This window comes from Alligator sinensis, unplaced genomic scaffold (genome assembly GCF_000455745.1).
Source record: "Alligator sinensis unplaced genomic scaffold, ASM45574v1 scaffold400_1, whole genome shotgun sequence".
Classification (NCBI taxonomy): Eukaryota; Metazoa; Chordata; order Crocodylia; family Alligatoridae; genus Alligator; species Alligator sinensis.
In genome coordinates, this window is record NW_005841897.1 from 1,245,940 (window position 1) to 1,256,756 (window position 10,817).

At 44.8% G+C, this 10,817-nt stretch overlaps 1 protein-coding gene across 8 annotated transcripts in view; it reads left to right on the top strand.

Moving 5' to 3' along the window:
- The first annotated feature begins 2,940 nt into the window (after positions 1-2,940).
- ITGB4 (integrin subunit beta 4) overlaps positions 2,941-10,817 on the top strand; it is a 59,675-nt gene continuing 51,798 nt past the window's right edge. For 2 of the 8 annotated variants that reach the window (XM_025197449.1, XM_025197455.1), the window contains exons 1-3: positions 5,057-5,415; positions 9,261-9,524; positions 9,677-9,763. In XM_025197449.1, the coding sequence (XP_025053234.1) occupies positions 9,702-9,763 (62 nt within the window). In that variant the 5' untranslated portion in view covers positions 5,057-5,415; positions 9,261-9,524; positions 9,677-9,701. Of the gene's footprint in view, positions 4,123-5,054; positions 5,416-9,260; positions 9,764-9,854; positions 9,874-10,817 lie in introns of those variants that run through there. The other 6 variants (XM_025197450.1, XM_025197457.1, XM_025197452.1 and 3 more) reach the window with 6 other exon arrangements.

Genomic DNA, 10,817 nt, shown 5'->3' on the forward strand with positions numbered 1-10,817 from the left:
AGATGAATCACCAACTACACAGGGGTTGATGATCATTGTTTAACTTATTTGATGCAGCTATCTTACTCATCTCTCACTTCCCGGCCACCCCTCCCTTCCTCTTTCCATGTTCCCCTTCCCCTATGTCTCTGGCATCTGTAATGATTCCAAGCCCATGTCAACCAATTCCCTTGGCTCTTTATATTCACATGGCCAAGAAAAACTTCTGAACTAGCTGCTCCTCTACTGTACTTAAGAAAGATTATGAAACTCAGATATATCTAAAAAATAGTTGAAAGCCAGGAGACCATCAGTTTGCTTGCATTGCATGGGCCTTTTTTCCACCTGCTTTAATCTAAACTGTCACAGCCAGAGAATGTGACCAAATATCACCAAGGTCTGAGGGAATGGGTCTTTGAGAGGTGCCTCCTGCTGTAGAGAGGGGCAGTTCTACCACAGTCTCTGCCACTGATTTTCTGCCACCCCTGAAGTTGCCTAAGTTCAGAGCTCCCGGCACAGGGCCCACCGGTGAAACCTCTAGAAAGAGGATGCCGTGTACCGCCAAAGAGCATTGACTCATGCCATCTTGTGACATGTTCCCAGCTGTAGCTAATCTGATGCTGTAGAATAAAAGGGGGGAGAAGAATAAAATACTTCCAGCTGAATGCACATCAAAGGGGAGAGTGTTTTCCTTCCAACTCCTGCAGGTCACTGCTGAAGTCTTGAAGCCTGAGTTGTGATCAGTCATTAATACAGATGTGCAAGGATTCTGTGACAGGTTGGAAGCACTTCTATTTTCACCCATTGAAGAAAGGGGATGAGCAGGACAACTCATAAATTAGTAGCCCTCAATTCTGTTAGTGCGGCAATGTGTAAATTGCTTGAAATAAACCTGGCATGTCTGTGATATTCTAAATCACAAGCAGCAGATTTATCCGGTGCTGCACCGCATGCTGACATAACGAGAGGGAAATAAGGCAGTGCCCACAATCAGTAGCCAACTTGCCAAAAATACCCTCATTTTAATAGAAACAAAAAAAAGTTCTTAGCCTGTGGATAGTCATTAATAGGTTTTTGGTTTGTTGTTTTGGTGGGGGAGGCTTTGGAGGGGGTGGGGGCGGGGTGAGGGGTTAAGGAGGGAAGTTTAAGCCCTGAAAAAATAGGCTTATAAAGAAAGTGCCTCTGTAGCTAGTAACACTAGTGTCACTAATGCAATGCTGTGGCTTTGTGCTGGTAAAATAGTAACAACTACTAGGTGGCCATAATGCCAGCTTCCAGGCATTGCTCCAACAAAGTCTTTGAAACTACTGGGGAGAGAGTCCAACCTTGAGGGCCCATCACATCTCTCACTGCCTGCTGATAGTGTCCATAAAGTGGGACTGCTTTTAATTAAAGAAGTCCCAGTCCTCTAGGAATTTGGCTTGGTCTGAAACCACCGACTCATTTCATTTGACCAACTAGATTGTACTAAATGGCAGTGAACATCTGTCCAGTCTGGGAAGTGATTGATCTAAAGTGGTAGCAGTAGGGGTGAGAAGTTATGAATGCCTCTGCTATCGTAGCAAGTATTTGAGCCATACTTCTGACTTGGTGCTTGTAAGAGCTAATAACCATCTACCCATCCCCTTCTCCCAAGGGCATGCTATTGCCATGCCGTTGGAATGGAGTCAGAATCTCCTCCCAGTTCTTTCCCTCCTCCTGAAGGATGTTGCCATCTGTGGGTCCTTAACTCTATTGGCTTTCTCTGTTTGTAATAGGTTTATCTCCGTCAAAGCCTGCATTCAAAGCCCAGAAAGCTTCTGGTGTTTGCTGACATAGCTAGAGCGAGCAGGCTTAATGCAGTCATTCTTGGCAGACATCTGTCTCGTGTTACCTCTCCTTTTGAAGGTTTTCCCACCTACATGCCCTAAGGTGTTTGATTCTTGATTCGCTTTTCCTTCTGCCCTTTGCCATTGCTCAGAGATACGTCCTGTTGTGTTGCTAGGTTTCATTTGGTGTTCTCAAGGTGTGCCCTCTAATTGAAGAACCAGGTGAGGCAGTCTTAGTCAGCTCCACAGCAAATGCTAGCGCCTAAAGCTATGAGTTTGTCTTTGCTGCCATTTCCTCCATTGCATACACAACACCAGTATCATTAGGTTATTTATTTAGATGTCAAATAACTGAAAACCCACCTAAGCAGGACCCAGCATGGCACTGATGTTACAATCAAATCCTAGCCATACCAAAATAATTGTTTTAGCAGCCAGGCCACTAGAGTCTCTACTCCTTCACTTGTACAAGAAGCAAAACCTCAGCCCTCTTGCAAACATGCCTTTTGTAGCATGTGTTCTGGCCACCGAGCAAGGCTGGGGTGTAATTAGATGTGAGCCCAGGGCGGTAGAGAATTGTTATTCTTCCAAGACAGAATCATGTTTCCCAGGAGGGCTTTCAAAACTATTTCATGCATAAAGACAAATCACTTTTAATAATCAAGGATTGGTAATGGGCCGTAAGATGCCAGCGAGGTCCTGTTTCTCCCTCTCAGTGGGATAAACCAGCATTGTTCACCCCAGTGTTTTCTTCTGTGTAACTTTATTAATAGAGAATTTTCCATTGCCCAGCCTCCCACATTTACTGTTGCTGCCCTTTTAAACACAAACCTAAAGAGCCGTTGGACTTCCTCCCTATTGTTGTGTGCATGAACTATAATTCCTGACAGCTTCTATCTTTTGTTCATGTTTGTACCTTTCTTTTGATGCGGCTAGACTGGTGCTTTTGTTTTCTCCAGTAAACAGTGTGCTCCGAGCCAGTTCCTTCTGCCCGACTAGCATTTCGCTACGAAACTTCACGCCTTCCCTTGTAGCACAAGGGGCTCTTTAGTAATGTAGAGCAGCAGTGGAAGAAAATAGACTTCCTTGTTGTGACTTCTTTCCGCTGCCTTTTAAAACGTCTATGCAAGTTTTCTACAGACAGCTTAGCCTCAGAACACCTCTGCCATGTTTGCTATTAATGCAGTAGCAGATTTTCTCATTGGTCATGCAAACTGACTCATTGAGGGGATGCTAAAATGTTTGCAGTAGGACACTTCTAAGGAGAGAGCCTGCATACAGACACTGATAGGACAGTTATGATTAGAAATTAAATGTTCGTCTGTAAAGAGAAACCGGATCAATGAATGAATTGATCAGCCTGTCCTTTTGGGTAACTGGACTTCATGGGGCATGGTTTGACCCTAGAGTTTTCTGTTTCATAAGTATGTTCAGAAAAGTTATGCCTTGGGGACTGAGTCATTTCCAGTTGTTGGTTCTTTTTTTCTGCACGTGCCCTAGTGCTGGCTTTTCTTGATGATTCAGCCCACCTCCCATGCCTTCTGCCAACTTATTGGTAAAATATTCTGTCTGGTTGTTCAGATTTAACGATCTTTTGTCGGGGGCTGTTCTAATACATTTTGCCATGCAAACACCAGGACTGTTTTGTCATTGGTGAGGAGTGAAAAAATCAATAGAGGAAGAGCAGAGATCTTTTTTGGCCAGCAGATTGAAACATCCAGTGGGTAAGCTGAAGGCATGAGGCAAAGGATCTGAAACAACCAGGAGGAAGAACGTCATTGCAGAAGGCATGGCTCCACTCCCTGTTGCAGTAGCAGGAAGAATGCACATGAAGCAAATTGCATGTGCCAAGACTCACCTGCTGACGCATTAATGTCGATACAGTGCCAATATCACTGTTCAATAGTATGAGGACACCACAGCTGATCACTTAAAAACAGTTTAGTTGTGTTCTTTCTGGAAAGACTTATCTGCCCTCTTTGAATATTTAATGCTCTACTTAAGAGGAATCTCAAAGCCCCCAGTAGGGGCTGATTTTCCTAGTGTATGTTTGTTTAAAATGGCTTGCACCATACTCTAATGGGAGCAAGAGGCTTATATAGCATCTTCTCCTGTGCTAGCGTATGGCAGAGCTGAGGCTCCTTGAAAATGCCCTGTCCTGTGAGTTTGAACCTGGTTTCCACATGCAGCATAAATACGGTGCTGGGGGGGTTCCTTCTGATCAATGTATATCTCACTTCTTTAGGACAGCAGCTATGTGAGGTCTTGGAGCTGATGAGAGAATGAAACTTCAAAAGAAAGATCATCTACATTGGCATCCTAGTTGCAGGTTAAGGTATGAGGCACTGGATTAACCCAGTGATCTGCAGAATTTGTTTTAGGCAGGAAAGAAGCACTCTTATGGAAACAAGGTTTCTCTTTCCTTTACACCCCTTTGCTTCCTATTCTCTTGTTTAAAGCCTCAAGACTAAGGGGAGGGAGCATATTTATGCCTAGGACCTTCTTTTAGTCTTTACTGAAGACCTAAAATCCACCCACCCACTAGCTTCCATATATAATTTAAGCCATAGTTTTTTCCTCTGACCCTGGCTACACTCAAGTTGTCAGAGAAATGCATCTCCAACAGCATTGTTTGCGTGGAATGGCCAGCAAGGAGAGGAGGCTGCTAGAAGCATAAAGACTGGGCAGCTGAAATAGGCAATCCCTCTTCAAACATGGTTCATAGATTCATAGATGTTAGGGGCTTGAAGGGACCTCTTGAGATAATCAGGCCCAGCCCTGTGGAATCAGAAAAAAATAAATGCCTTAAACTTTGATCATTTGAGTTATAAGATGACATAACTGCTTTGTGGAGAATTGCTGGCTCTGTATAGTAGAACAGATAAGGGAAAGTGTTTGTTCTTTGTAACTCCTCTGCAACTGCTTCACTCACCGCAGCCTTGAAGATAGCAAAAAGTGTGTACAACTCTGATTTCCAGGTGCAAGAAGGAGGTTTGTGAACTAACCTCGCCTCCCCCATAAGTTCCCATCCTGATTACAGCAAAGAAGTAATGAAGTAATGTTATAGCCGCTTTTCATGCTAATTTCATATATGATCACGTGAGCTGTAAGCGACTGTTAAAAAGTATATAAGCCTCCTGATTTTGCTCTTGTGGGGGAACCCCTTCCAAGTGCTTGGGAAATCCATGTCACTTTAGAGTCCCCCCTACAGCTGTAGTTTCTTTTGAATAAAAACTTCTGCTGACCTGACCTAAAAGTATGCTGCGTGTGTTTCCACGACAGCCCCCTCCACCCTTGTACTCACTTTGCTCCCTGCCTGGTTGTTCTGCTCCCATGTCCTATAGGCTCTCTCTCGTCTTTGTGTAGGTCAGAAGATGTCCACCTCTGGCTTTCATCACCGTCTAATGGAGTTTTTGTCATTGCTGCCACCTGTGAACTTGGAGGAGCAATTGTGCAGCGTTCCCTCCACTGAAGATACTCAGACTTAAAGGATGACAACACACCCTGGCAGGGCACAGAGGGATAGAGATAACCAAAAGCTATGCTTAGCAGTCAGGATCAGTGCACCTTGACTCCCTGGAGTTGTAGCACTGTACCAACAGTCAGCTAAATCCTTCAAACATCACAGGTAAAAACAGTTTCTTCCTAGAGACATTAGCTTGCACATTGAGGTTCTATATCTTCTCCTTATGGATGCTCACCTTCTCAGAGGGCTCTAAACTAGTGTAGAGGTTTGCCATGTGGTTCTTTGCCAAAATTTCTCCTCCTCACGTTGTCATGTATTGTGCCAGTGGTGCAGTTAGCTACTTACCCACCCTAAAAGTGGCTACATTTTGGTCATGATTAGGGTGAGTTCTCTCCTTTGCCACGTATGAGAAAATGTCTTTCCTTCCTGAGAAGTCACTTGCATAATTTTAGTTTGAATAATTTTGGCCTGAAACACTTCCTTTATTTATGATGAGCCTTGATTATATCATTAAGTAATCCTAATGCAAATTTGTGATTAGCATTGTAAAGGGAGGCTGTCAATGGCTTCTCTTTGGTGTAATGTCTAGTACAGTAGTTCTCAACCTCTTTAGACTCAAGGTACCCCTCCATCACTTCTATGAATTGAGCAGGACCCTGTTTCGAAAGCAAATTGATTTATAGTGCTTTTCTGCTTGGAGAGGGGCTGAGAAGGAGGAGGAGCAGCTAGCAGGATACAACCTATGCTACAGTGAGGGGGGGAGAAGTGAGCCTGCACTTATCACCTTATCTTGCTTATCTCCTCTCTGCCTGTTGCACCCTGCAAAGGCCATCATGGCTTGGGGTGCAGGGCACCCAGGTTGAGAATCATTGATCTAACATAAAACCACAATACAAGATATTTAAAACATTTCCCCTTCAGATTTTATTCCATGATATAATTTAAGGTGATTTTGTGATCCCAAATGTATCTGTTCTCCAAGAGAAACCTGTGATAGGACCTGACCCAGTGGAAGCCTGTGTGCTGTCTCAGTGGATATCCTGCATCCAAAGGTCAGATAGTGAGCAGGCTGGCATGACATTAAAAAAACCCTTTCATAATAGTTAGCAATTGCCCCCCTGACTGACAACCTCAACAGACAGATTAATGGTTGAATGGTTCATGGAAATGAACTATGTTCGCCCCTAGAGAATCACTTCTAAGTAAGACTTGGGAGGCCACATTACTGCTTCAAAATAAATTCAGTGATATATGAGCGAGACTGATGTTGCTAGCAGCCTCATGGGTAATGATGTCTGCACATAAGTTTGCTAATGTTTGCTGTGTAAAGACACTGTCCTCAGGGTGCATTCAGTTGCAGAGGACTTTAACAGAAGTGAATCAGGTCAGTGAATCAGAACTTTGCCAGGTCTTACTTGTTTATGTCAAATCCTTCCCTATCTGCTGTCTGCCTCCGGATGAAATACTTCCAGGGTGTTTATACACAAATCTTTTGGCTGTTTCCTAGAGTGAAGCTAGGGAAAAAAAATGTCTCCTTGCTCTGTACAGCCATAATGCTGAGAAGTTCTAGCGCCCCCATACTTTGTTAGCTGCAACTTCAAGTTGGCAGAGGGGTGACCGGCTGTCAAGGATGTGCCTTTTGCTGTCTTCATGGGTATCTGCCCCAATGTGGCCATGTTTTGTAAGCCTCTGAAAAGCCTTAGCTGGCCTTGGCATGGAAGTTTGCTAGAGGCTGCCTGCATTATTGTTAAAAGATTGCGTGTGTGCTAGTCATGCATGCACCTCCGTACCTCCCGGTGGAGGGACTGTCCTCCATTCCTACTTGCTGTTGCACCAGTGCTAAGTGTCCTGGTGGTTCTCACCTTTTGTATACTCAAGGCATCCCTCAGGAAAATCCAGCTTTTAGATTTTCACTCATTTCTTGACTACAGAAAAATAATAGAGCAGTTCTCCCATTACAAAGATCTCAGAAAGACCACAGCAGGTCAAAATGATTTTGGCACTCTGGCTTCCTATTTGAAATCTCTGGGTTTATCTTGTGAATCATATAAGTGTTTGAACATCTACAGTGTTAATATTGTGTGGCACCCACAGCGCCCTTAAAAGGATCAGGGTGTTGAGGCACCCCAGTTGAGAATCACCGGTCTATACTCATTACGGTACACTCCCTTTCAAGTCCTGGAGTTGAACCCCAGACTTGCCAAGCCACTTCATTCCAATCTTCTATAGTGTCCAGCACAGAGTTGGGGCTCTCACAGGCAAAATATGTCATTTACTTTTAGTGGGGGCTGGTCCTCAGAGAGGATAAGAATTTACTACTGCTGTCCAGGTACTTAGGCACCTCAAGTAGCAGACTCGGAGCTGTGGATCAGAGTCTCAGGCTCTGCTGATGTCCCTGGTGAAAGTCATTGTAGGTTCTTATGCTATTGCCAGTGTTTTTCCTCAAGCTGTGGACAAACCTGATTTAACTGCTTCAAAAGGAATGGGGAGCTGTTGCATGTATGCCTGCACCTTTCTGTAGCAACCACACAAGTTATCTTAAATCACTGGCACTTTTAACCAGAATGAAACAGGATTAAAGTTGCAATGGTAGCGTGCAGTTAAATTGTAACCACTCACATTTTATCAGTGGATAACACAACTTGTTACATCTGTCTGTGCCCTCAGTTTCCATTTTTTTTTAAACAAAATTGCAGCCAAAAACACTATGTTAAGAATGTTAAAGTTTGCAAAAATAAAACAAGCAGAAGTTAGGGCATTGCACATGCAGGGTCTCAGTGTGCCTTCTATTCAGGCCTTACGTGGGGTATGAATTATGCCGTTAAATAGATCATCATGGTCTGGGCCCTCCAGGATCCCAGCTATCTCCATTTGATCAAACTTTGAATCCATCTGAAGTCCCTCTAGTACTTTCTACAAAAGAAACCAAACTCTTTATTTGGAGCAATGCTGAGTTGCTAGCTCAAGAGTTAGATAACAGTTAGATAGCTGTTATTTCTAATAAAGAGGCCTCCCCACCCCCATTTTTAAATTCACCTTTAAAGAAAAGACAAGCTGTGAAGTCAATTGCCTTTGTAAATTGCTTTAGTCCGACTTCTGCTGCAAACATGAGTGAGAGCGAAATTGTAACAAAGCTGTCCACCAAAGCCAAGCACCCTTCCAGGTCACAGAGTAGGTAGGACCTCAGTTGTGTCTCCTTGAACTTTATTAAACTTTTAGCCCAAAGCAATAGCATAGTTTAGCAGCCTGGTTAAGACCCTGCCTGTACAGCAAAGGTCTGTGCATGGTGAATATAACCACAGGATGGGGTCCAGGTATGCCAGGGTGCCATAGATCACAGTCCATGACCAAGTCTTCAGCGTAGTTCAGGGACGTGGATGAGTGAGTCCCATTTATATGACATAAAACTGCACTGCAACAAGAAGCACTGACATAGTTACAGCTGCTGCATCAAGGCTTCGTGGCTCTTTATTTTTCCAGTAGGAGAACAAAACAGAGATTGCTGACCATTAATTGTTTTGTCAGCCAGACATGGAAACAGAAGTGCTGGGCTTGTTACTGACAGCGCTGGAACTGGACTGGCCTTTCTGCAGGGATCTGCTTGGGCCTGAAACCTGGAGTACAATATTATCTCAGCTTGCACCACATAGGAAGTTGGGAGGAAAAGCTCCTGCCAGGCAGGGGGTTGCAGAGGCTGGGGAATTCAAAACAATCCACGGAGGGCCCTGGGCACTACAGAGCTGCAAGCGGCGGATGGCGCGTTCAGCACTGAAGTAAACAGTCTGACTCCGCTTGGCTGATCTCTAAAGCACAGGCTGAGCTGTAGCACCCCCCACCCCCACATACACACACTCTAAACAATCCTTTCTGCAAATCTTTGTTCCTGAAGTGTAACTGGACTGGGCTGTGCCTTAGCTACCAGCCCCAGCCCTTTTCCTGTGGGTGGATGCCTAGATGGGGAGGAGGGAGCGAAGGCTTAGCTGACCAGGCTGATCTTGCCCATACAGGTGTGCATAACTCAAGGAATGTGAGACAGTCTGAGTCATGGACACTCCTCCTCCCTCCACCTGAGCTGGAATAAAATCAGCCCTCGCCTGAGAAGGGGATCCCACTACAGATTTCTTACCTGCTCTTCTGGTTATACCTCCCCTCCCCACACACACGTCTGGTGGGAAAAAAAAAGACACGGGTTGAAGAAACGACAGCAAGGGAAAGTGGAGAAAAAGGGAGCAGTTGATATTTGACCAGAGGGAGCAGAAATTCCTGCAAAGGTAGGTCAGGTCTGTGAGCCATGTGGCTTCTCTGAGGATTTAAACCTGGCATCTAGGCGAAGAAGAGGGGGGAAGTACAAAAAGAAATCAAAGAGAAGGCTGGAAATCAGCTAGTGGTAGCAAAGCAGTGAAGCTTCCCTTTTTGCTCTCAGAAGAATTTCTTGGCTTGGCGTGTGGATGCCTCTTGTTTGGATTGTTGCAGAGGATTTCGGCTTTGAAGCAGACCCAGCGCTAATGAGGTTTGTGGAATTAATTCATCTGTGCTCTCATGTCCGGCTTGCTTGCATTTTTTTCACTATTGATTGAACAAAGGGGAGTGGTTAAATGAGGCACCGGGCTTCTTGCACAGGTAGGCATGGAAGGGATTAGGGTAGGCTTAGTTGGGTATGTACTTTTTTGTTTTGTTTTCCCAACCGTGTGGTGCATTTTCTTGTTCCTTTGTGCTGTTTGGAAGTGGCACAGTTGTTGATCAGACGGGTTGGTTTTGCAGAGTTGTACTGTATTGGTAGCTTTTTTAAGTTATTTTGTTAAAAGGAAAAAAAAAGTCCAGAGTTGGGTCTGTAACGCACACATGGGCACATTCATGTGCGCTCACACCTAGCAGCAGTGATCTAACAGGAGTGAAGCTTTCAGAGAGCAGATCCCAGCTGTCTGAGTGGTGCAGTTAGGAGGGAATCTGTCCCAGCTTTCTAAGGTTTGCTCTTTATATTGTCTCTCTGTACCTGGGGAAAGGTGAACATGCCCTGGACTTGGCATAGGGAACTTGCAACTGAAATTTCAACCTGCCTAAAGTGTTTGGAGCGACAGGATGGGAATGACCTGTTACAAACACCCAGGGCATTTTTCAAAACATGGAGCAGAGTCCAAACTCTGCCTAAGTTTGGCGGGGTGGTTAGAGCAGGCCGGTGGGATTGATGTGCTGAGAAATGGGCCAAAAGTGAATCAAGGTTCAGGTGCAGGATTGGGTGCGGTGTTAGTCTTCACTGAAGTGCAGATAGAGATCTGCTTTCTTTTGCTAGCAGATCTGCAGGGGCGAGGGGGCAGGAAAGCAAAAGATAGGATAAATGTGTGTTGGGGGGAGAGTGGGTGAGATCTAGAGACAAGGAATCAGTCTATCTCTGGGATGGGGTAAGAGGATTTAGAGCACACACTGGCTGGAGGAAGATACAGGGTACAGCATAGGTTGAGAAGTTGAAGGTGCTGTGTTGGCATTTGGAGGTGAGCAGTCAGTGTGGGGTGTCCATCAAAGACCTGAAGCTATCTGCTAACAGTGCAGACAAGATTCCCAGTGCA